Source organism: Vanacampus margaritifer, chromosome 19, assembly GCF_051991255.1.
Source record: "Vanacampus margaritifer isolate UIUO_Vmar chromosome 19, RoL_Vmar_1.0, whole genome shotgun sequence".
Lineage (NCBI taxonomy): Eukaryota > Metazoa > Chordata > Actinopteri > Syngnathiformes > Syngnathidae > Vanacampus > Vanacampus margaritifer.
The window spans coordinates 15,759,736-15,784,713 of NC_135450.1; the positions used below are offsets into that span (position 1 = coordinate 15,759,736).

The 24,978-nt window shown below is 42.0% G+C and overlaps 3 protein-coding genes across 7 annotated transcripts in view; 1 reads left to right on the plus strand and 2 right to left on the minus strand.

Annotated features, from left to right (window-relative positions):
- The window catches only part of ehd3 (EH-domain containing 3), a 14,322-nt gene extending 12,137 nt beyond the window's left edge, over positions 1-2,185 (minus strand). The window contains exon 1 of the mRNA XM_077553347.1: positions 1,959-2,185. Within this exon, the coding sequence (XP_077409473.1) occupies positions 1,959-2,185 (227 nt within the window). The remainder of the gene's footprint in view (positions 1-1,958) is intronic.
- med23 (mediator complex subunit 23) lies at positions 2,103-24,637 on the plus strand. Of its 5 annotated transcripts, XM_077553345.1 has the most exons (32): positions 2,103-2,248; positions 6,949-7,062; positions 10,843-10,874; positions 10,977-11,064; positions 11,148-11,272; positions 11,371-11,482; positions 11,653-11,751; positions 11,840-11,941; positions 12,014-12,083; positions 12,858-12,970; positions 13,058-13,153; positions 14,360-14,377; positions 14,520-14,726; positions 14,825-14,968; positions 15,046-15,188; positions 16,103-16,348; positions 16,429-16,571; positions 16,651-16,825; positions 17,530-17,693; positions 17,756-17,880; positions 17,959-18,164; positions 18,247-18,427; positions 18,504-18,674; positions 19,761-19,977; positions 20,106-20,215; positions 20,317-20,443; positions 20,527-20,692; positions 21,783-21,855; positions 21,939-22,153; positions 22,223-22,343; positions 23,349-23,480; positions 24,228-24,637. In XM_077553345.1, exons 3-32 carry the CDS (start codon positions 10,852-10,854, stop codon positions 24,486-24,488), a joined length of 4,173 nt encoding a protein of 1,390 aa, XP_077409471.1. In that variant the 5' UTR covers positions 2,103-2,248; positions 6,949-7,062; positions 10,843-10,851; the 3' UTR covers positions 24,489-24,637. The 5 variants fall into 5 exon arrangements, with proteins under 5 accessions (XP_077409471.1, XP_077409467.1, XP_077409468.1 ...); XM_077553341.1 differs by lacking the exon at positions 6,949-7,062 and having other exon boundaries at positions 2,112-2,248; XM_077553343.1 differs by lacking the exons at positions 2,103-2,248; positions 6,949-7,062 and adding an exon at positions 10,329-10,504.
- Positions 5,055-9,666, minus strand: il20ra (interleukin 20 receptor, alpha). The gene is made up of 7 exons (XM_077553348.1): positions 9,485-9,666; positions 8,602-8,725; positions 8,327-8,523; positions 7,479-7,654; positions 7,154-7,298; positions 6,913-7,049; positions 5,055-6,121 (listed from the first exon to the last, which is right to left on the minus strand). The coding sequence occupies exons 1-7, from the start codon at positions 9,543-9,545 to the stop codon at positions 5,366-5,368; spliced, it is 1,596 nt and encodes a 531-aa protein (XP_077409474.1). The 5' UTR covers positions 9,546-9,666; the 3' UTR covers positions 5,055-5,365.
- Positions 24,638-24,978: the final 341 nt, after the last annotated feature.

Here is a 24,978-nt window from a genome sequence, read left to right on the forward strand (position 1 = left end):
AAACCAGAATTTCTTGGTGACAAACCAGTTTGAGTAAAAAAATAAAAATTTAAACATTTTGTTTCTTTGGCAGTACCGGCGCAGGGGAATTCCAGAGCTGCAAAGCTCAGCAAGAATTTAGCCCAGTATCTACTGTCCATCCAACTTGATCACATGTCCGTTGGGAGGTGAAGAAAGTTCCCAAAAAACGATTTCTCGGTGGTCAAGTTTGGAATCGTCCCATCCATCGACCGTCATGCATGTTACGAGTGGCAGGATGATCTTACTATGTTGTCTTGTAAACACAAGCCGGTGTGTGACTTACGGCGTTGAAGGCGACTATAAATTCTCCTGTCAGTGTTTTAAGTGTTAGCAGATGTAAGGATGCCCCTCCCCATTTTTTCAATGAACACACATATAAGTATATAATCTAAACATACACACACACCTTGCTGAGGAGCAAGCAGTGCCTGGTGGAGCCATCTCTGCTGACAGGTTGTGTAACGCAGACGTACGACTGCGTACCACTTTTTGATAGCGCCTCATGCTAAGCATATATCCTCCTTTTGAGGTTTGCTTTATGTTCCGTGCTTAAAAGCTCGCAAAGGAAAACTTGCTCATTCAGTGTGACTGCATCTTGGCCTGACCGAAGGTTACCGAGCATTTTGGACATTCCTCAATGTTGTGTTAAAATGTCACTGGTCAGGCTGCTGACTGGGGGTTTCGGAGCGTTGGTCCAAAAAAAAAAAAAATCAACTGCAAGTGACATTTGAAGACGGCCGAGCTTTCAAAAATCGGCGAGCCTAATCTGAGCGTCATCCCGTCCTTGACACCGCACTGATGTTCCCAAGGCTTCCTCGAGCCTCGGGGACGGTCGGCTCGGCGTGAGCTCAGACATCCGGGTCTGTCGACCAATCGTCTTCCCACTCGCCAGTTGGGATTTGTGCTCCATTAAAATTAACGACCAACAGCGCGTTTCAAGAAAGCAATGCTTAAAAGTGATAGCTGAAAAAAAGTGGATCCATTTGGGGATCAACTAACATTTTCAAACGGATTTTAGATGTGAAAAATGTCACGCCCCACCAAAGACAAATGTCACAAAAAGTATTAATATATTAAAAAAAAATAGGTGATTAAATGTTTTAATCTTAATTAATCGCATGACTAATCACACATTTTTCTATCTGTCTAAATGTACAATAAAATGTGAAAAAATGTTAAACTAATAGAAATATGGCAGCATCTTTTAGTCACTGATACAGTAATTTTATAATCGTAAAATTGAGTTAAAATTAAAAAGATGTACTGTACTTTAAAAAACGAGTGTGTTATTGATTTGTGTTGAGGTAATTTTTTTGCCACTAGATGGCATAATTGCATTTGTAAGACATTGGTGACAGCTCAGTGCATTTTTCTTTACATATTAAGTAACTTGTGAAATTCTCAAAATTGTAAAATACAACTTGACCTCACTCTCCCCAAACATATAAATTATTATTAAATGTATTACCGTAAAATTTTGACATGGATGTGTCTGCTACATTGCGACTGGAAATTCCCCCAGTACAGGCTTTCCAAGTTAGCACATAAAAAAAAAATGGTGGCGTTAAAGAAACTTTAAACTAACTCAAAATTAACGCACTAAATTTGACACCCCTAATATACTTTATATGAGGCCAGGGCAAGAGCCCTACTCCAAATAGCAAAAAAAATTATAATTAAATGTGGCAGAGGGATTTTTCCCCCCTTATTTTAGTTTTATCAGGCATTGGTTAACTTGTCGTCGCTACAAAAAATTATTCAAAATATCGGCTCCTCACTCTATAGACAATTTAATCTTCAGTGAATCAAACATGCATGTTTTAGCAATGTGGCAGGAAACTGAAGTACCCAAGAGGAGAACAGTCAGTTGGGTGTGTCTTCATTTAATGAACTCCATTTGATCCAATTTGTGTGCGTGTGTTTTGTGTTCTTCTCACCGTATGAAGCTGGTCTTGCCCGTGGAGTACTGACCCACCAGCAGCACCATGGGCTTGTTGTCAAAGTCAGCATCCTCCAGCGCCGGCGAGTGGAACTCGTGGAACTTGTAGCTCTCCTCCAGCGGCAGCAGCTTGGTCTTGTAGAGCTTCTTCAGACCGTCACTGACCGTCTGGAAGACCTCGGGTTCCTTCTTCCTGCGGTCGTCGCCTCCCAGCCAGCTGAACATGATGGCTGCACTTGTTTTTGCCGCTGCAGCTTCTTCTGGTTGATTCTTGTGGTCTGCTGGCTGGTGAGTCCTAAGTCTTTAAGGGCGCACAGAGGGTGGATGGCTTCTTCAAATATGAGCCATGCCTCAAAAGTAATCAAAAGGGTGTCCAACTGGGGTCACTAAGCACAACACAGAGATGTCTTATGTTTTGCTTTGCAACAACAACAACAACAAAAGTAATTTAAATGGCAAATATCTGATATTATTATTATTATAAAGAATAACAGTTTGTTTTAAATAAATGTTGGGTGTGGTTCTAGGCAGATAATTCGATGCATATTAGAAGAGGGGAAAAAGTCAATACCCAAGCTGTCAAGATGTTTTGTGTTGTGCCAATTACAGACGACACTCTAATTGCATTCTCTTCATCCGGGTTCTTTCAGCTTCTTCCAAGCTCCTGATGTTCCAAAAAGGTCAAAAACACAGCTTTGCCTAAGCGATTTGATACAATATGTTGCACTGTTGTAAAAAAAATAAAAAACAAAATAAAAGATATCGTCCTAGCGCAATAATGCCGCTATGAGGCCGTGGGCGAGCACAGGAATCCCATCAATGATGCACTGAGCTGTCGCTATGCTGTCAGCCGCCGTTATCCTTCCACCAGCACCACCGTTAGATGTCAAAACACGCTCATAAAAGTAGATTTGTGTCGTTTGAAAATGACAGTCATCGAACGACAACGAGGTGATCTTTAGTATGTCGGAGAGATTTGGGGCGGCAGCCGGTCACTCTCTCTCTCCCCCTCCTCCGGAGCTCGTATTTAAATGCCGACTCGCTGGGAAACCCGAGCCCACCGGAAGTGGCATGCGGGCGGCCTTGTGGCCCCTCCCAGTGTTGCGGCAGCGTGTGGAGCCGAGAAATGGTGCGCCACCTACAGACGGAGAGCGGTATGTATAACAGCAGCTGACTCGCTTTCTGGCAACAAAAAAAAAAGCGCACGCAAGTCGGAACGCGATGTTAACGAGCACGAGTAAAGTCATCATTACAGTTATGAGTTCTTTGTATAGCAAACATTTCTAAAGCTATTCATAATAGGTCAAAAACTTTTAGAACACAAATCGAAATGAAAAACTAAATAATTACAGTAGTAATGTGTAGTAAAAAATTACAGTAAATAATTGTATAAAAATATATTTTTTTAAATTACAGGAACCACTTGTGTGACAATTGACAGATAAATACTTTATTAATGTTGAGATAAAGTCCAAAAGACATAAAAGCTGCACAAGTGATATTGTACATTTTCCATTTAGTTTGAGACGACTTCATAATGCAAATGCTATGTGGTTTCAACACTTTGAAACTACTGGGTGGAGTGGGTGTACTGCCAAAATACCTTAGTGACTTCCTTCTCACGACACATTATCGCTTTTGGATATAACAAGAAAAGAACCTTTGAGCAAACAATGAGACCATCATTCATGATGATACCAGTTGGTGTTTGAAAATAACAAATAACCAAAAAGGTACACGAAGACAGCAAGTCCAAATGTTTGACCTGTCACTCTTATGATAAATCACATAATGAAGGTGACACAGCAGAAAGAAAAAAAAAAGAAGCCGTCTGGCGACTGTAATTGGTGCTATGTGGCAGCATGCCACATACTTTGGCTGCATGGTAAAGGGTGTGCTATTTTCGGAAACCTTTGGCCAAATTGACTGTTGCCACGAAAGGCAGTAACATTATAAACTTAACAGTACAAAGTGCTCTATTTTCTGTACATGACTACATTCGCCAAGAGATAATTTGTGTGTAAATGGTTGACGCCCAAAAAAAGAAGAAGAAAAACGCAGGGTTTAATTAAACTTGGTTCAGGTGGATAAAGAGGGAATTGAATAAAAACAGATCAGAGGTGTCAAACTTACAAAAAAGAAGCTTCGCAGGAAGCATTTTTCCACACGGACTAATTTTACCGCAGTTGTAAACACCTTTTTGTGTAGAAATAAGTTGGCGCGATATTGACATGACAGGAAAAGTGTGCAAAAGACAGAGAATGGCCCGAATTTGGGATAGTTTCACACTTAAAGTATGGAAATAAAGTGCAAGTGTACCACAACAGCACGTCGCCAACACAGAAGACAGCTTCTCGATGTTAGCTAATTTAATACTGTCGATACCAGTGTATAGTCCACCGTTGCTAGTTATAACGTAAAGTGTAATTTCCCAGCAAGTGATCAAGGATGGACAGAGTAGAACAAACCAGAGGTGGCAAATCCAGGTCCTGAAAGTAAAAACCCTGCCGCAGTTTGGCTTTAGCCCCTGGTGCTAGCTAGCTAGCTCCCTCGCTAGCTCCCATGGTGCTCGTTTACTTGCGAGAAGCTAGCTAGCTTGCTAGCACCAAGGGCTAAAGCCAAACTGTGGCAGGGTATTTACTTTGTGGACCTGGATTTGCTACGTCTGGAACAAACGGTAACAAAACAAACACATATCCCATCCAAACGCGCATTCAATCTCGAGCGGCCGGTGTCCACTTCCATAACTCGCGCTGACTTTCTCAACACACAGATATTTTTAGAATCGATTAATCTATCGAACAATTAATCGACTAATCTGATTCATCTTACTTTTGAATTAAAGTGCATTACAAAAATATTGTTTTCCCTAATTACTGTTTATTAACCAGTGATTGGTGGTCATATCGTACTTAATAGTTGTCGATTCATTTGATAATTAATTACTTGTCAATTAATTTTGACAGCACTAATTCGCTGACGACGCGCTCTTCACTCACTAGGCCAGGCCCCGCCTTTTAAAGCCATACACACTCAAAGTCACAGATACTACACTAGTATGTGAAGATTGATGACAAGTCCAAATGGACAAAAATAAGACGTGACTTTCGGCTTTAATGATCAAAAACACATTATTATCCCATTACTTTAAATAATCGATAGGATAATCAATAGAATACTCTATCATAAAATATACAATGGCTGCAACTCTTAACACTAAACATCTAATAATCCGCTTGCTGGAAGCCCAATATCGTGATTTTTTTGTTCTAACTAAAAGATTTCTGTTACACTTGTGATTGCGGCAGTTTTGCGGAAAAAAATCTTCGTGAAACAGGCTTATCTAGACGCACTACAAGTCCAAGAAGAAGATCTCATGTGACAGGTCCACGTGCGAAGGAAAAGCTACTCATTGTCTTTGAAGACCAAGCCCCATTTTCTTGCCATGTCATCCACTTCGCAGCTTGCGGCGGCCCCCTGCGGCGGCGCCTCCATTTCTTGTGACGCTTCCTTGACAAAAACCCTTTCCAACCTCAGATCCTGCTTTGCCACCTTCTTGCCGCGCCCTTCTCCTTCGCCCTGGTTCAGCACCATCTGAGGGTCGCATTCGGCGCAAAGCGGCGCTCCCTCCTCGTCTTGTCCCGCTCCCGTTGACACGAGGACGCTATAGTTTTCAGCGGTTATGTTTGAGGTGACGGTGTAGGGGGTGAAGGTGGGTAGCACACCCTGCATAGCTTCCCCACGCGGCCGGTATGGGTTCACGGTCATCTCCGTCACGGGCATTCTTAAATCATTTGACGCCGTATTCGCCAAATACATCGTTGGAAAGTCGGTCTGAGATTGGGTCACATTTTCCTCCTGTGGCAAGTACCACTGAGTGGCGGAAAGGGTGGCGGTCTCAAGGCCAAACTCTTCAGGGTGGGCGTCGCACTGTCCTTCGACATTCGCCATGGCCACCCCGACCTCGCCATAGCTCAAAGAGTCATCGCTGTGTTCTTCAGGCACTGGTGGTGGTTCTTGAGGCTGGACGGCACTGGAATGTGCGCAGTCTGAGGCGTTGTTGTCGTCATCGTCGTTGTCCGAGTAGCAGGGGGGCTTTACGTGCGTGATGGGGTCACGCAGTAAAGTTTCGTTGAGTTGAAGGCGCAAAGGAGCGACGTCCTGAAAGGTAAAAAGACGGATTTGTGTGAGAAGACGGCATCGCAGGTTTTTCAGTGGCAGACGTGGCGAATCCAGGTCCAGGTCCAAACTAAAATAATTTAGTCTCAGTACTAGTGACAAGCTTTGGAAACTGCAGTTGGGTTTCCATCCACCCATTTTTATTAGAATTTTCAAGAAATGCGAAAATAAAACTGAATGGAAACGCTCGAAATTCGAAAAAGGGCCCAAAATTTGCAAAAAACGTTTTCACGCTTAGAGGAGGTGGATTTTGAAGCGTAGCGAAAAAAGGAAAATGATAATTTTGGCTATGGAAACACTTCCGGAACAGGTTTTGCAAATAACCGCTGGAAAGACCGGATACACGTCGCACGTTTGTACGTCCCAAAGCAATGTCGGACGATAAAGTAAGATATGTTTGGGGGGACGACAAAACAGAAATATTTTTGTAATTAATGAAAGTAGCAAATATTAATCCTATTTTAGATGGAAAACAGCAAACCCTAAGTTTTATTAAGAATTACAAAAGCAAACTCATACGACGCCATCGCACGGCGCAATCGCTTCCTGGTCATCTACTTCTTCTAAATTACTGGTAGATCACATCTCTACGGCGTATACTGCCACCTACAGCGGCGGAGTCTCCTATCAATATTCGCAAAAAAAGAACGGATGGAAACGGGCATAAGTTACATTTCTGTTTTGCGCATTTTCAGTAAATTTGCTTAAAAAATTCTAAACAATTGGATGGAAACCTGACTTATGTATTATTATCATCTTCAAAAGTACTTTACCAGTGTAATGGGATTTTTCCGTCCGTTCCCCATCAGGTAATGATACAAGATGTAGCCGACCACCAGGAAGATGCACATGCAGAGTGATGGAACCACAATACCAAAAATCGCCATCTGCACTTGGACGGGGATCGGATCTGGGGAAATAAAGTGAGGTCACAACTCGTAACGGTCTTCTTAGACGCAAGATTTTCAAATTCTCCATTCTGGTGACAAAGAAACAAACACAGTTAGTTTGTACCTTTGCCGGTGGTGATGCAAAGCATCTCGGACTGGTGGCATTTAAAGTCCAAGGAGATGAATCTGGCCTTAGCCGAGAAGCAATATTCTGTCTCAAAATCCAACAGTTCATATTTGAAAGGGCTCGATGTGACTGGAAAATGGTGCTGCCAAGAAACAACGCAAGTTTTTTGTTGTTAGTAAAAGGAGCTTTTAGAAACAGTACATGTGAGGTTTGTCAGGGGGGAAAAAAAATCCAGGACTTGTGTCATAAAAGATGTTTCAAACCCAAAGTCAACACCAATGTCGACACACTCATAATAATAGTAGTAATAATTTCTACTTACCACTCTCTTTTGGCGGGAATTGAAAACAGATATATTGTAGTGCATCTGCGGATAGAGCAACGCCATGGAAATGGGCGGGGCATGATGGTCCGCCTGATATCTGATTGGACCTGACAGGTAGACGATGGCGTGTTTGTCCTTCACTTCCACCGAGATCTGAGGTTTCCCAAAGGTTGCTGTCGGAAAAAAAGATACATAATAGTTGGTTAGTGGTGGGAAAATGAAGCTTCATGTGATGTTTTTTGACTCCTCTAGATGGCACTCATTGTTTAAAGATGCAGTGGAAATGTAATCAATTTCCATTGCACTAGCACCATCTAGAGGAGTAAAAAATATCGCAAATGCTTCATGAAGCTTTATTTTCTTTTAGTATAAGTAGGGCTGGGTGTTAAATAGATATAATCATCTCATTTTAGTTTGTAGGTCAGGATGATTATTTTTTTCACAATAATGAAAAAAAACACGTTTTTTTCTGTTTTCAGAACTCATATGCTCCTAGAATGCTTACTGGCACAATGCCCTGGGAATCAAGTTATTCCTGACACCCAGCACATTGGTTGTTCTATAGAAATTAATGTCAAAAAAATAACCATTGAAATTGTCCATTGTATGCGCTGTAATCTAAGATGACTAAAAAAAATGAGTCACTGTTAACACAATCTATTAAAGTAACCTGACACGATAGAAATAAAGAGAATAAGAATAACAATCCAGCCACAACACAGGGGCACATAAACGTACAATGAATGATTCGTGCAATCAGGCCCTCTCTCAAAACCTTGCGCACGAAAACAACAACAACAGAAACCTTTACGTGTTTACATCTCAATTGATGTAGTTCAACTTACTGTCCACCTTCGGAACAAAGCGCATGCGAGTCCTGATCCACTTTGAAGGAGCGGAACCCACGGCACGCACCCGCCCGTAGTAGCTATGCTCCGCGTCCCACGTTTCGCGCGTCAGGTCGCACTGTGTCATTTCCGTTTGCCGGCACCGTTGCACGGGCCGCCAGTTGCCCTGGTTTCCCCCCACGTTGTCGCCGTAGCTGATGAGGAAAGGTGGTCATGAAGGCAAATTGCTCGGCGCATATATGGGGAGTTGGTAAAACGTTAACGTTGCTTACAATGCGAACTCCACGCTGTAACGGGTGTCAGCCGGAGTTTCGTGCCCCGGGTCCCATTTGAGCACATTCCGCAGGTTTACCGATGAGAATGTGACGTTAACGGGGCTCGGAGGAGGGAATGAGCCTGCGGTGGTGAACAAAAAAAAAAAAAAAAACTTTTTATGGGATTAGAAGCTCACAGTCATATTTGTGTACTTATTTCCAGCACTATTAGGGTTATTTAAAAAAAAAAATAAAAAAAAAAGGATTACAATTTAGGGCCGGCCCAAATAGCCTTAAAATAAAACAAGCAGTTATGTTCGTGAAATAATGACTCATTGATTTTTTTCACCATTTGCATATAGAAAAAGCAATGCAAATAACATTATTCAAAAAAAGTTTTAAATTTTTATTTGTTTTGCCTTTTGTTGATACCAAACAAGTTTTGAATAAAAGTAAATAGGAATTTGTTATATTAAAAAAAATTACATACCGATAAATCTTAAAGGGATAGTTCGGGGGTATTTTTTTTAAGTGCAGTTTTGCGATTCAAATTCTTTGAAACCTACTTTGTTTGTTTGTTTTTTTAAGAAAAACGCTTTATTTCTGTGAACCCAGCCAACTTGCCGGACTACTTTTGTTTCGACCAAAACCGGCCATACATATTCATGTCCAAAAAACAGAGCTATCTCCTTAAGTTAGGCTTTGAATATTTCTGTGAGTGCATGATTGTCAACCATGCTGCCCTCCCTCAACAATCTGGTCAACGGGGGGTATAAGCACCCCCTCAGACCCTTGCCCGTTGTCCCCCAACCTCTGCACGCCCCTGCTTCGCTGCCACGTCATTAATTTAAGCACATTAACATTAAAGTCATAAAGTCGGGATACGAAACCGCAAACATACCTGTAGATAAATTCAGCCCCCCAAAGATGAACAGGAGGAAAACAGCTCTCATGACTCTCATGAGTGAAATAAGCGCTCATGTTTCCATAAAAATACCTGTCGATGCTTCGGCTACACCTGCTGTCGACTTCGTTTGTGAGTGAGGACGACGTCAAAAAATAAAGCATATAACCTCAAGAATGTGACCTCACTCGTTTTCGCGCACCTGAGTGCCTGTGTGCGCATGCGCGATAGAAAGCCATCCAACCACTAGTATAAAAAAAGAAGAAGAAAAGAAAGGGTATTATGTTCATAGCACTGATAATAATGAATGTTTTTGTTGATGTTGTTTTTAATGACAAGAGTCAGTTATTTTTTTCGCTGGCCTAATTTGGAAAAGAATGTAAAGAAAAAAAAAAGGTCTTACATGGAGCGTCAGGTTGGAAGGCTGGAAGACAAGCTTTACAGATTTCGATAAAAGCAAAAATAAAAAAAAGACACACTTTGCAGAAGCATACCTTAAAAACTGACTGAAAAGGTCTTCTAAAAAAATCCACTCGTGAAAACGGGTTTTTTACAGTAATGGGTTCCATATTAAATTATGGAGTTAAAATGAAAAAAAAGACGTTGGGCAAATGCGGTGGCCGAAAATAGTTAAATCGTGTGATAGTTCAAAAAATGAATTTGAACAGCGTATAAATATTCGACAGTGTTCGTGTTCTGTAAAGTGTTTTATTTTATTATTATTATTATTATTTTAACAGCTGTAACTGTTGTTACAACAACAACAAAAAAGCGAAATATCCCAGGAGACAGTTGGAACCGTGTACATATGCGTACCTAGTTTTCCTCCGGACTGTTTTGACTGTTACGCTCGCCTCCCTCACTCGCAGGCGTTTTGTTAGCATCCGAGCTAACCGAGGGAGAGGCAAAACCTGGGAGATTTATGTGGCTTTTTTGCAACAAAACGAGGCGCTTTCGGCTGCAACGATGGCGCTGACAATGGAAACGCAGCTCCAGAGCATCTTTGAGGATGTTGTGGTAATATTTCTCATTTAGCATCTTTGCGTGCGTTTGCTAGGGGTCAGTGTTGTTATCTCACGCACTCACAAACACGCATTCAGACACAAACTCTCATTTTTTTCTTTTTTTCTTCTTTTTTTTAGATGAAGTTAGAAGCATAAATTCACCAGCTTTTAGTAACACAATTTTCAACAGATTGAAATCATTAGGACTCTCAAGTCTCAAGAGACAAATAGTTATGTTACCGTTATACCACAAAAGCTGAGCATTCTTAAATGTTTTGTGAATGATTTCAAATGTTCTATTTCTGTCGGTCCTTGTCTAACTTTGACATTTTTTGGGGTCATTTTTCTTAGAAAACGGAGATGGTGGAGGAGGCCTTTGCTGGGTAATGTCTCTCTCACACACACACATACACATGCGCCCTTACTTATAGTATAACTATATTGTATGCTAAAAACAATACTTTTGTGACATACTGTCTTTTCAGGATGTGCATGGACAGTCCGGAGGATGAGCGGACAAAGTTGGTCAGTTGTCTTGGAGCCTTCCGGCAATACTGGGGAACTCTGCCTCAGGTTTGCGCACACACACACACAATGACACACATATATAACATATATGACTTAACAGAATCAATGACCTTCTTGTCTATTCGCAGGAGTCTCATGAGCAGTGTGTGCAGTGGATTGTACGATTCACACACAGCCAGCACAGTCCCAAAAGAATATCCTTCCTCTACGACTGCCTGGCCATGGCTGTGGAGACCAATCTCTTGCCACCAAGGTACACACACTCATTTATGGTCAAAGTATTACAACTTTATTATTATTTTTTAACGACACTATCAGGCGCTCACTCAATACGATGTATTTGTGTGCCAGGATGGTTTGCGCTGCTCTGATCAGCTCGGACAACTTGGAGTGGGAAAGGACTCAACTGTGGGCCCTGACCTTCGGACTCATACGAAAGATTATCGGAGGGGTGGACTACAAGGTTTTGAAAGCGCACACTCGTGTTATTTATTACATTTTTTTAATGATTGTTTACTTGTTTGTTAGTTTTCTAACACCGCCTTTTTCAGAAGATTCCTTTCCATCTCACAATGCAACTTTTGCTCGCGACCTCTTTTATTCGAACGTGTGTGCTTCTGGTTTGCGTTTCAGGGCGTTCGGGACCTTCTGAAAGCCGTGCTGGATAAAATCCAGACCATTCCCATCACTGTCAGCTCGGGCATTGTGCGGCAGCTGCTGACAGCCAGAGAGGTTTGCGGCTCTCATATCATTTTATTTCAAGCAATAATGTGTTTTCTTGGCCAAAGAATGGATGGAAATGATTGATGATGCCTTGCAGGTGGTGGAGTACATCTTGGATAGGAACGCCTGCCTCCTGCCTGCCTACTTTGCCGTCACAGAGATCCGAAAACTGTATCCAGAGGGACAACTGTCGCACTGGGTAAATATTAGTACCTTTTGCTGTTTTCCTTTCTGCAAAGTGTTTTTCTTAATCCGCCTCTTGTGCTTGTAGCTTCTCGGCAGCTTGATATCAGATTTTGTGGACAGTTTTCGACCCACTGCCAGAATCAACTCCATCTGTGGTAAGAAACCAAAAGCAACTTGTGTATTTTATGTATTGGTTTATATTCCGTATTTACAATCCCACAAAGCTATGTGTTGCCTAGTAACTGAATTGTTGGACTATAAGATGCTTCTAACATTTCAGTGACTTCACATAGATACACTATGGGAGACATTCCTTTCTATTTTTTTTTGTATACAGCACTTAGTATTCAGGGTTTTTCCTATGTAGAAAATGTGGAGGCGGCTGCCACTACCTAATTTGCTGCAGCGCTCCCATCTTGGCAGCAACGTATTTTAACTGCAGTTGCAGCGTTATGGATGCGCTATATCAACAGTAGCGCACCGGAAAGACTTGAAGCAACAACCGAAGAAGAAACTGTTTAAAAAAAAAACAAAAAAAACTTTATTGTACAGAAGGAGCAACCGTTGCACATGGCCATTTCCTGGTTTCGAGGCGGAGGTGGCGCGCGCCAGGCATCGCCAAAGTCATAGAAACAGAGTGTATACAATAAACATAATACTGTTTTACAACATCGCTGAACAATATTTACAATTTAGTATGTACTAGTAGTGGATGACTTTTTAATGATCGCAGTAAAAAAAAATTGCGGGTTGCGGCCGACGCACACCTAACCATCCACTTCAATCAGCGCTCCAGCTCAAAACACAGCACGGAGCCTCGGCCGGCGTTACGTCAGGATGGTGCCACCTCTGTCTTAATTTGAGCCAGGAAAATCCCTGGCATTGTTATTGGACGGCGCCAGTGTACCTAATGTTTTGGCCCACCGCAGGTCGTTGCAGCCTTTTGCCGGTGGTGAACAACAGTGGCGCCATCTGCAACTCCTGGAAGCTGGACCCCACCACGCTGCGCTTCCCACTCAAAGGCATGCTGCCCTTCGATAAGGTGCCACCACACACACACACACACACACACACACACACACACACACACACATAAGCAACATTGTAACTTATCGATATGCGTGCACAGGACCTGTTTGAGCCGCAGACAGGCCTGCTGCGCTATGTGCTGGAGCAGCCTTATTCCAGAGAAATGGTGTGCAACATGTTGGGACTCAGCAAACAGGTACAGCTGTCCACAGTTCGCCGTGTCCTCCTCTCAGCGTCCCCCGCCTTCTGCGTCGTGAAGTCGGATTTCGTTTTGGTGTACTCTTACACGTCTTTGATAGCAATGTTTTCCTGTTTCTTCCTTTCTTCGTTTTTTTTCCCCTCTTCTATTTGTTGCCTCAGTGTTTCCCGCAGATGAAAAAATATTTTGCCACGAAGAGAAAAAAAAAAGAAGTTAAGCTTGGAATGTTATCATGGGATATTAGGGCCACAATGTAAAAAAAGTAATACTATACAAAAAAAGTGGTAAAGTTAACATTTTAAAAATGAATGAATACATTATATTTCAGTACCCTTAACCAAAGAGACTTTATTCTTGTTAAATAATTTTATTATTATTCATTATGTTAGGCTTTTTTCTAACTGTAAAATTATTATTTTAGTCCAGTAAAATTATACTTTACTGTAGGGCTGCTCAATTATGAAGAAAATATTAATCAGGATTAATTTGGATCATTTGTGTTTTGGTACAAAACAAGAAGGCCCAAACAAGATTTATTAAATGAGTTATTTTAAAATAAAAAGAGGTACAAATATTTAAATAACTCCAAATTAACATTAATATTTTATTGTTCACGATTATGCCAATTTTGTAATTATGGAGTGGAATAAATGAAATTATAATAGAATTTCGATTAATTGCACAGCCCTACTTTTTTACTGTAATATAATTTCCCCGAAAATGATTTTTTCCCCCCACAGTCAGATACCAGTACGAGTACTCTTTGATTATGAGGTTTAAAAAAAAAAAAAAAACATGGTTACCCTACTCACTTTGTTATTGTAAAATGTTGACATTTTTACACTTTTCTCATCAAACTAGGACTGGGAAACACTGATCTTCACTTGTCTCGGCCTTTTCTTTCCTTTGGCGACCCTCTCCTCCCCTCTGCTAACAAACCCGCCTATGTGCATGCGTAACAAGCCACTTTTGCACCAGTGGTTGCTTGACCCGTCCATGCAGTCAAAACACAAGGTCCAAATGTGAACAATTAGCCCTCCGCCCCCGCCCGCCCGCCCGCCCGCATGCTTTTTTAATTTTTTCATTTATTGGCGGCCAACGACCTCGTCGCTCGTGAGTCACCACTCTTCTCTTTCTCTGTGTGTCTCCCTCTTTTCCGTTTCCTCCCTCTTTCTGTTTCTCTCCTGCGCTCGTCTCGGTAAGACTCTGAACATTGGCCAGGTATGTCCTCCTTGCTGCTTCGCCTCCTAATCGTTGGTGAATGAGTTTTTTTTTTTTTGTTTTTTGGCACACCTCACTGCGTCCACGTTGTCGCCCGGCTCCCGCCGTCCTTTTGACGCCTCCCTTGTCTCCCGCTGGCCAGCAAAAGCAGCGCTGTCCCGTGTTGGAGGAGCAGCTGGTGGACCTGGTGGTGTACGCCATGGAGCGCTCCGAGACCGAGGAGCACTTTGACGCCGACGTGGGCGGCACCAGCCAGCTCCTGTGGCAGCATCTCTCGTCGCAGCTCATCTTCTTCGTCCTCTTCCAGTTCGCCAGCTTCCCGCACATGGTGCTCTCGCTGCACCAGAAGGTCCGGGAATTCCGCATTTCTTGATTGGCTGACTGGTCTTGCGTGTGAAGCTTCTTCTTTGATGACTGTAACAGAGAAATGTTTGCTGTGTCCTCCAGCTTGCAGGAAGGGGTCTTATCAAAGGGAGGGACCACCTGATGTGGGTCTTGCTGCAGTTCATATCGGGAAGCATCCAGAAGAACGCCTTGGCCGACTTCCTCCCTGTCATGAAGCTCTTTGACCTGCTGTATCCCGAAAAAGAGGTCCGTCAAGGACGTGCTCTACCGGCTGCCTTATCGTCACCTCACGGGTGGAACATTCTTTCCTCTGCGTTTGCCAGTGCATTCCCGTTCCGGACATTAACAAGCCTCAGTCCACCCACGCCTTCGCCATGACCTGCATCTGGATCCACCTCAACCGCAAGGCTCAAGGCGACTCGGACCTGCAGATTCCCATCCCGCACTCTCTGAAACTGCACCATGAGTAAGCAAAAATGTCCATTTTGGCACGGCATCTGTCAGGAAAAAAAAAAAAAAAGAAAAGTCAGGAATTAGTCTTCATTTTTCAACATATTTTAGGTTTTAAAATGAAAACACCACAGACTCAACTGTAGGTGCATTCATTTGTCTTTTGCGTTATTAATGAATCAGATTAAAATAGATTAGTTCAATTTGGCAGGGCAGAAAATGCACAAATTTAATTATTAGAGATGGCCAAGTACCAATACCAGATTTTAGTATAAGGCAGATACCGTCCCTATTTTGGGGTATAGAAAAGCCATGGAGGCTGCAAAGAAAATCTGACATTGATTAAGTCCTTCTCGGCAATTAGTCGATGGCAATTTTATACCAGGGTTTTTGCAGGGCACTAAAAGTAATTAAAACGATTTTGTTAAATTAAAGCCTAAAATGAGATTAAAAAGCAATAAAATGATGTCCAGAAGAATGAATTGTAAAATAATACTGAAAATAAAACTGTGGACTCGTTATTTACAATGAACAAAATGGACTTTTATCTTCTTAATTTCAAATTATTTTATAAATTACTGTAGCAATTAAGTTACAGCCATACTTTTATTAGGTATAATAGGTAACCATATTTGTCATATTTTATGTTAATTAACAATACTGTGGAAAATTTTGAAAATACATATTTTATTGTACAATTATAACAGATATCAAATTAGCGATTAATCGCAAGTTAACTGGAAATTATGAGATTAATAATAACAAATTTCATGCAGTAGCATGTGGGCATTAAATTTGTTTTAAGTTGTATTAGTGTTGAAAGACCAAAGTTTAATACAGTCTCGGAATGATTAATCGATGATCAAAAGTAATTATGCGATACTTTGATAATGGGTTAGTTGTCAATTCCACTTCCTTTGCATCCGTCAGGTTCCTGCAGCAATCGTTGCGCAACAAATCCCTGGGCATGTCGGACTACAAGATCGCCCTGCTGTGCAACGCCTACAGCACCAACTCGGACTGCTTCAGCGTGCCCATGGGCGTCCTGGTGGAGACCATCTACGGCACGCAGTCCATGCGGATCAACCTGCCGGGCACCAACTGCATGGCGCTGGGCTCCTTCACGCCGCTGCCCATGAACCTGCTGGACTCGGTCACCGTGCACGCCAAGATGAGGTGCGTGGCGCCGTTGCCAAAGCCAAAGAGAATCCCTTTGATGATGCTCAGCGGCTTCGCTGTGGTCCGTCCACGTCCAGTCTGATCCACAGCATCGCCACGCGGGTCATCAAGCTGGCTCACGCCAAGTCCAGCGTCGCCCTGGCGCCGGCCTTAGTGGAGACGTACAGCAGACTGTTGGTCTACATGGAGATCGAATCGCTGGGCATTAAAGGCTTCATTAGTGAGTTTCTGCCCACGCTCCAAAAATGACTTCTTTTTTTCTCTCTCATTAAAATCACATCACCGTTGGTCTCCTTCAGGCCAGCTGCTGCCCAACGTGTTCAAGTCCCACGCGTGGGGGATCCTTCACACCCTGCTGGAGATGTTCAGCTACCGCATGCACCACATCCAGCCGCACTACCGCGTCCAGTTGCTCAGTCACCTGCACAGTCTGGCTGCCGTGCCGCAGACCAACCAGAACCAGCTGCATCTCTGGTAACAGACAGACAGATGAGCAGTAGATTCGAGCAGGCTAACAGATGTGTTGCTAGGGGCAATTTTCCCATTAATTCAAAGCAAGGATCTTAGCTTAGCATCGCTAGCCACATATGCATATCTATGGCTTGAATGGGCTATTTTTGGTTATCATACAGTTTTTAATTATTTTTTTTATCAAGCCTGTTTATTGACATTCAAAGGAAGCACACGGAAATCAAAATGATTATCAACTGAATGACAAAAAAATGTATATTTATTTACAATAATTTTGCACAGTACTTGACATTTTTAGGCCAGAAAAACAGTAGACAACAATTCAGTACTGTATCCGGTGTTTTTAGACCACAAAAAAAAAAGTTTTTAAAATTATAATAATAATTGCTGTCAACACGATTAGGGAAAGAGGATTTTGTTCAAGCTCGAATTTTTATATTTACTAGATAAATCTGAGTAGAATTACATTTGAATTAAATTAAATTTATATATTATTTTAAATTAAATTTTAACTTTAATTTAACAGATGACCCCTCCTCCCCTTCTCGCCCATTAAATCAAGATTCCACTACAGTGTAATCTTTTAAAAAAAATCTAAATTGTCCGATTTTTCTGATTTTAAAAGAGCTAATATATCGGCCAGCCGATTAGTCGTTTGATGACTACTTGTGTCAATTTCCCATCTGGTGTTTATTCCTCTCTGGCAGTGTGGAGAGCACGGCCTTGCGCCTGATCACGGCGCTGGGCAGCTCGGAGGTGCAGCCGCAGTTCACCCGCTTCCTCAACGACCCCAAAACGGTTCTGTCGGTGGAGTCGGAGGAGCTGAACCGAGCGCTTATCCTCACCCTGGCCAGAGCCACGCACGTCACCGGTATTGCCCCACGCCGCAGGTGTCCAAATTGAAACCCCACCTGAACCGGCCCGTGTGTGCAGATTTCTTCACAGGCTCCGACTCCATCCACGGCACGTGGTGCAAAGACATCCTCCAGACCATCATGAACTTCACCCCTCACAACTGGGCGGCGCACACCCTCTCCTGCTTCCCGGCGCCACTGCAGGTGCGGGCCCGGATGGATCCCACGCCGCCGCCGCCGCCGTGCTTCCCTGCTCTGACTCCCGCCCGTCTTTGCCGCCAGGCCTTCTTCAAGCAGAACAACGTCCCTCAGGAGCCGCGCTTCAACCTGAAGAAGAACGTAGAGGAGGAATACCGCAAGTGGAAGTCCATGACCAACGAGGAGGACATCATCACGCACTTCTCCATGCAGGGCTCGCCACCGTTCTTCCTCTGCCTGCTGTGGAAAATGCTGCTGGAGACCGACCACATCAACCAGATCGGCTACAAGTCCGTAGCAGACCATACCATACAAATTTCGCGCCTATTTTCGATTAGCCGTTTTTATTTGTTTGGTTTTTACCTCCCTCAGCGTCCTGGAGCGAATCGGGGCGCGCGCTCTGGTGGCCCACATGCGCACATTTGCCGACTTCCTGGTCTACGAGTTCTCCACGTCGCCCGGCGGGCCGCAGCTCAACAAGTGCATCGAGATCCTCAACGACATGGTGTGGAAATACAACATCGTCACGCTGGACAGGGTCATCCTGTGTCTGGTGAGCCCCCAACGCCCCCGGCCTTCCCGTTGCCGTGGCGACCGCCGCTTACTCTCCATCCCACGCGACCCGCCAGGCGATGCGGAGCCACGAGCGCAACGAGGCTCAGGTGTGCTACTTCATCATCCAGCTGCTGCTGCTCAAGTCGGACGACTTCCGCAACAGGGTCAACGACTTTGTCAAGGAGAACGCCCCGGAGCACTGGCTGCAGAGCGACTGGCACAACAAGCACATGAGCTACCACAAGGTGCGCCAGTGCACGTCACTCACGCGGGGCATCGCCAGCAGTTTGAAACCCAAACCCAAGTTTGCAATCTAATTTGAAATCTTATCCCTAGTTTCAAACCTTACTTTGAAATGCAAATCGATTTTGAAACCATACTTTTAAACCCTAGCTTAAAACCCTATTTGAAACCCTAACCCAATTTTGAAACCCTAGCCGAAGTTTGAAGCCCTACTTTGAAACCCTAACCCAATTTTAAAACCCTATTTTGAAACCTTGTGTCTAGTTTGAAACCCTACTTTGAAGCCCTAACCCTAGATTTTTAAACCCTAGTTTGAAACCCTACTTTGTAAACATATTCCGATTTTTAAACCCTACTTTGAAACCCTTCTTTGTAAACATAACCTGGTTTTTAAACCCTACTTTGAAATCCTAACCCAATTTTAAAACCCTATTTTGAAACCATGCGTCTAGTTTGAAACCCTACTTTGAAGCCCTAACCCTAGATTTTTAAACCCTAGTTTGAAACCCTACTTTGTAAACACATTCCGATTTTTAAACCCTACTTTGAAACCCTTCTTTGTAAACCTAACCTGGTTTTTAAACCCTACTTTGAAATCCTAACCCAATTTTAAAACCCTATTTTGAAACCATGCGTCTAGTTTGAAACCCTACTTTGAAGCCCTAACCCTAGATTTTTAAACCCTAGTTTGAAACCCTACTTTGTAAACACATTCCGATTTTTAAACCCTACTTTGAAACCCTTCTTTGTAAACCTAACCTGGTTTTTAAACCCTACTTTGAAATCCTAACCCAATTTTAAAACCCTATTTTGAAACCTTGTGTCTAGTTTGAAACCCTACTTTGAAGCCCTAACCCTAGATTTTTAAACCCTAGTTTGAAACCCTACTTTGCAAACATATTCCGATTTTTATACCCTACTTTGAAACTTTATCCCTTGTTTGAAATTCTACTTTGAAACCTGATTTTGAAAACCCCTCCTGTAATTTAAAACCCTACTTTGGAAACGTCACCCAAGTTTGAACACCCGTATTTGTGAGTTGTCGATGGTAGCCATCTGCCGCATTTGTCGTGGTGCTTTTGTGTCAGAAATACCCGGAGAAGTTGTATTTCGAGGGCGTGGCGGAGCAGCTGAACCCGCCCATGCAGGTGCAGCACCAGTACATGCCCATCTACTTTGGCAACGTGTGCCTGCGCTTCCTGCCCGTCTTCGACATCGTCATCCACCGCTTCCTGGAGCTCATCCCCGTCTCCAAGTCGCTGGAGACCCTCCTGGACCATCTGGGCGGACTCTACAAGTTCCACGGTCGGCATCATCCCGCAAGCGGGAGTTGCATGAATCTCAACTTGTTATTATTATTATTACTGCCATTTTTGAGTTACTTCAGTCCAAATGCTGACTTTAACCTTTTGTTTGTTTGTTTGTTTGTTCAGACCGTCCAGTGACTTACCTGTACAACACCCTGCACTATTACGAGCGCCACCTGAGGGACAGAACCAGCCTGAAGAGGAAGCTGGTGCACGCCATCATGTTGTCACTCAAGGTACGCCCCACAGGCGGCCCCGAAAAAATCCACATCAAGCCATCCAGGAGAGCTTCCTGAAGTGATCGTAATGACGACGTGACATTCATTCACGGGGGCAGGACAACCGGACCCCCGGCTGGTGCCTGAGCGAGACCTACCTGAAGTTCGGCATGAACCAAAGAGACGACAACGTGTGGACGCCCGACGACACGTACTACTGCAAGCTGATTGGACGGCTGGTGGACAATATCTTTTGCAAACTTTTTTTTTTTTATGAGCACTATTCCGTCTTCCCAACTTGTGTTGCGCGCCCTTAACCGGCCCCCCACCCATGGCGGGCAAGTCGCCGGGTCCGTTCCCCAATTGCGACTGGAGGTTCAACGAGTTCCCCAACCCGGCGGCTCACGCGCTGCACGTCACCTGCGTGGAGCTGATGGCGCTCGCCGTGCCCGGGAAGGACGTGGGCAACGCGCTCCTCAACGTCGTCCTCAAGAGGTGACAGCGACGTTTACATACGTTTATTTTTACCAAAAAAAAAAGAATACTTCAAGTACTACCACTGTAATGACCAACTTTAAAATGCAATTGCAAGTGTTTATGCACGATGTCACCTCAATCTGGATGCGTTCAAATACTTCTTCAAAGTTCACTAAATACTTTTAAATCTACTGAAATAGCCTAAAAGTTATTGAAACGCTCTCAAATCTTTGAAATACTACCTAAAAATAACCCAAATAGTTTTTAAAACGACTGAAATACTTCCTATAAATTACCTAAATACTCTTTAAATCTAACAAATACGACATAAAGGCGACTTAAATAATTGAAAAGTTACCCAAATACTCTTACATCTATTAAATATTCTCTAAAAGCTACCTAAACACTCTTTAATCTATGAGGTACTCCCTAAAGGCTCTCTTAATAATAAAAATAATAAAAATAACCTAAATATACTCATCTACTGAAATACCCTAAAAGTTATTGAAACGCTCTCAAATCTTTGAAATACTACCTAAAAATAATCTTAAAATTACTGAAATACTTCCTATAAATTACCTAAGTACTCCTAAATCTATCGAATACTACATTAAAATTCCCTAAATACTGTTCAAATCTATCAAATACTCCCTAAAAGTAACCTAAATACTCAAACCTACCAAATAATCCTAAAAGGTCATCTAAATATACTTAAATCTACAAATTATTCAGTATAGGCTATTTTAATAGTAAAGACTCTTAAATTTGCAATACTCCCTCAAAGTAACATAAATACTCTGAAATCTATCAAATACTCCCTAAAAGTAATCTAAATATTCCTAGATGTGCTTTTGAGAAGTTACTGAAATGCTGCAAATCCAGGAAATGAAACACTCGATTTGATGATGCAAAACAAATGATCAATAATTTGACATTGTAGCTGAATATAAAAAATATATCAAAACAATCAAGTGTAAATGTTTACTTGCAAATGTATACACAGGATCCCCCCAGCCCAAACCCCCAAATTGAAACACTTTTGTAGATTGAAAAAAGTGATTCCTCGGCCTGCCACTAGAGGGAGCCTCAGTGCATGATTGTGTTTCAGCCAACCTCTCGTGCCCCGAGAGAACATCACAGCCTGGATGAACGCCATCGGACTCGTCATCACCGCTTTGCCGGCAAGTTCCCCAAATTCCGCTTGGTCACGGGAAAACAAAGGACTCAAACGGCAAGTCGTGTCCCCGCCGGCCCTCCCCAACAGGAACCGTACTGGATCGTGCTGCACGACCGCATCGTGACGGTGATGAGCTCGCCGGCGCTGACGTCGGAGACGGCGTGGCCGCGGGACCCCTTCGCCCTGCTGGACTTCACCGCTTGCCACCAGAGCTACAGCGAGATCAACTGCGGCTACGTGCTGGCGCTGGCGCACGCCGTCTGGCACCACTCGTCCATCGGGCAGCTGTCGCTCATTCCCAAGTGAGCCGCTCGGCGCCGCCTCGTACCATCGCTGGCGTTATTTCCTTCTGACGGTCCGTGTGCTTGCAGATTCCTCTCGGAGACGCTTAAGCCGGTGGTCCAGACTGAGTTCCAGCTGCTGTATGTGTACCACCTGGTCGGACCTTTCTTGCAGCGCTTCCAGCAGGAGAGGACGCGATGCATGCTGGAGGTTGACGCCTTGACTACTAGGGAGGAACAAATTCTAAATAAATTCCTAAAAGTGAAAATTAAAAAAAATTGCATTAAAATATTCAATACAAAAAAATAGATAAAAATCCAAATAAATACATAAAAGTGAAAATTAAAAAAAACTGCATTAGAATATTCAATACAAAAAAATAAATAAAAATCCAAATAAATACATAAAAGTGAAAATTAAAAAAAATTGCATTAAAATATTCAATACAAAAAAATAAATAAAAATCCAAATAAATACATAAAAGTAAAAGTAGAAAAATGAGATTCAAAAAATAAATAGAAAAATAAATGTGGAAATAAATACCAACAATAAATATATAAATAGAATTAAATATCAATCGACCCGTTCAGTTTGCAACGGCGCTTAGGACCGCCCCCTCATTTGAATAACATTTTCTTCGGACAGCGCGTCTGCAGCTTGAAATAAATAAATGTAAAAGCAGAGCGTTTTTGTTTATTGATTGATATTTCATTTTATTTATATACAGAGTTTTCCACTGAGGTTCCAAAAAATAGCCGCAATAAATGAAATCCGCAAAGTAGTTAGCGTTATGTTTTACATTTATTATAAATGTTTTTATACACCTTCCTCATCGAGGCGTTCACTTTTTCTGACATTTCTCTCGTTGAAACATTCTCAATGTTTCAACCTTCATAAATTGTATCAAATTTAAACAACTGTAATAAACCGCGATAAGTGAACTGCGTTATAGTGAGGGAACACTGGATTTATTTTTATTTTTGTATTTTTACTTTTACTTTTATTTATGTATATATATATTATTATATTTTTTTTTTTTGTTTTTTATTTGTATTTACTTTTTCTTTCTTTTCTTTTTTTATTATATTTTTTTATATATTTTCACTTTTATTCACTTATTTATTGAGTATTTTGGCAGTTTTGGTCCTCATCGGCACGTGTTGTGGTTGAAAACGCGACAGGAAGGTTGATTCTATTCCCGTGTGTGCGTTTCAGATCGGCGTGGCCTTCTACGAGATGCTGCAGCTGGTGGACCAGCACTGTCAGCATCTCAACTACATGGACGCCATCTGCGACTTCCTCTACCACATCAAGTACATGTACACGGGCGACAGCGTCAAGGAGCAGGTCGGCCATTACGCTTTGTCTGGTGATGAAATACATCCAGCTAACAAATAGAGAGAGAGGAACACTTACATTTAAAAAAAAAAGTCAAATATAAATAATACCACCTAGTCGTTTTTCAAAAAAAAAAAAAAAAGGAAAATATGAAATTACTATATAAAAATACAATTCTAAAATTTAAATTTTGAGTAAGCAAACCTTGAATTAATCACACAAAATTAAAAATTCTCGTGATTGGATTTTATGCACTGACCAAAATCTTAGCAGATAATATTTGAATTTTGGAAATTAAAATTTAATTTTCAAATGCTACGTTTTCATAAATTAGTTTATATATTGAAAATAAAAATGAAACATTTTTAAAAAAAATGACAATTGAGTTTTCAAATTATTAGAAAAGGAATATTGAAAAAATGATTACATTTAAAAAAAAATATGTAGCCTTCAATTTATTCTCATTAAATCGAATTAAGTCATGAACACTTAAATAAGTTAAAGTGAAAAGGGGGGATTTTTTTTTTATTGTAAAATATAAGCCAAACAAAAGTCTTACTAGATAAATATAAAATCATAGAATAAAGAAATCCACATAAAACAAAAAAATATTGTATGCTTTTTTTATATGATCTTTTCTTGTGCACACACAAAAACATTCAAATATTGTTAAAACCAAAAAAAACAAATGCCATCCAAAGGAAAATCCTTGGCAGAGGTCTCGCGTGTTCAAACCTGCTGTGCGTTGATGCACAGGTGGAGAAAATCATCATGACCCTTCGGCCGGCCATGAAGCTTCGTCTTCGCTTCATCACGCACAGCAGCAAGACGGACACGTCTTCGGCCGCCGCAGTTGCCTCGTCGTCTTCGGCCGCCGCCGCCGCGCAGCCCGTCCCCGTCTCTGTGGCTCCCGCCGCCGTCACCTCCGCGCCTCAGCCTTTATCTGCCGCCGCCTCGATGGCGTCCGCCACCGCCTCACCTTGCGCGTCGTCGCAGCACGCGCATGCCTCCATGTAACCCGGGCGGAGGCAGATAGGAAAAGACAAATAATGAACTCTCACAATGCGGAAAACAAATAAAGGAACTGTGATGTATTTTTTTTTAGCATTATGATGTACTATTTTGTATTTGCTTTTTATTTTTTACAATAAAATGGAGTCCTACCAGTGTTGTCTCGTCATCTCGGCGTTTAAAAAAAAAAAAAACGATGGCTTTTTTTTTACGGCTCTTTTTTTGTTTGTTTTTGTACGACATTGTATAGCAAGGCGTTTTTGTGTTTTTTTTTAAGCAACCATGTATAGTAAGGCGTTAAAAAAAAGTTTTTTTGTTTTTTTTTACGACAAAGGCGTTTTTTTTGTTTTTTTTTAACAACCATAGATATAGTAAGGCATTTAAAAAAAAAACGATGGCTTTTTTTTTTTAACGACCATGTATAGTAAGGCCTTTAAAAAATAAAAAAAAACGACAATGGCTTTTTTGTATGACATTGTATAGCAAGTTGTGTGTG

What these genes read in the sequence shown, in the direction of transcription:
- il20ra (XM_077553348.1), bottom strand. Translation starts at nt 9,545, where the DNA reads ATGAGAGTCATGAGAGCTGTTTTCCTCCTGTTCATCTTTGGGGGGCTG. An exon ending in ATTCCCGCCAAAAGAGAGTG is followed by an intron (nt 7,299 to 7,478) that starts GTAAGTAGAAAT and finishes GTTTCTTGGCAG; the next exon opens with CACCATTTTCCAGTCACATC. An exon ending in TTGCATCACCACCGGCAAAG is followed by an intron (nt 7,050 to 7,153) that starts GTACAAACTAAC and finishes TTATTTCCCCAG; the next exon opens with ATCCGATCCCCGTCCAAGTG.
- med23 (XM_077553343.1), top strand. Translation starts at nt 10,454, where the DNA reads ATGGCGCTGACAATGGAAACGCAGCTCCAGAGCATCTTTGAGGATGTT. An exon ending in GCATGCTGCCCTTCGATAAG is followed by an intron (nt 12,971 to 13,057) that starts GTGCCACCACAC and finishes ATGCGTGCACAG; the next exon opens with GACCTGTTTGAGCCGCAGAC. An exon ending in TGCTGTATCCCGAAAAAGAG is followed by an intron (nt 14,969 to 15,045) that starts GTCCGTCAAGGA and finishes TGCGTTTGCCAG; the next exon opens with TGCATTCCCGTTCCGGACAT.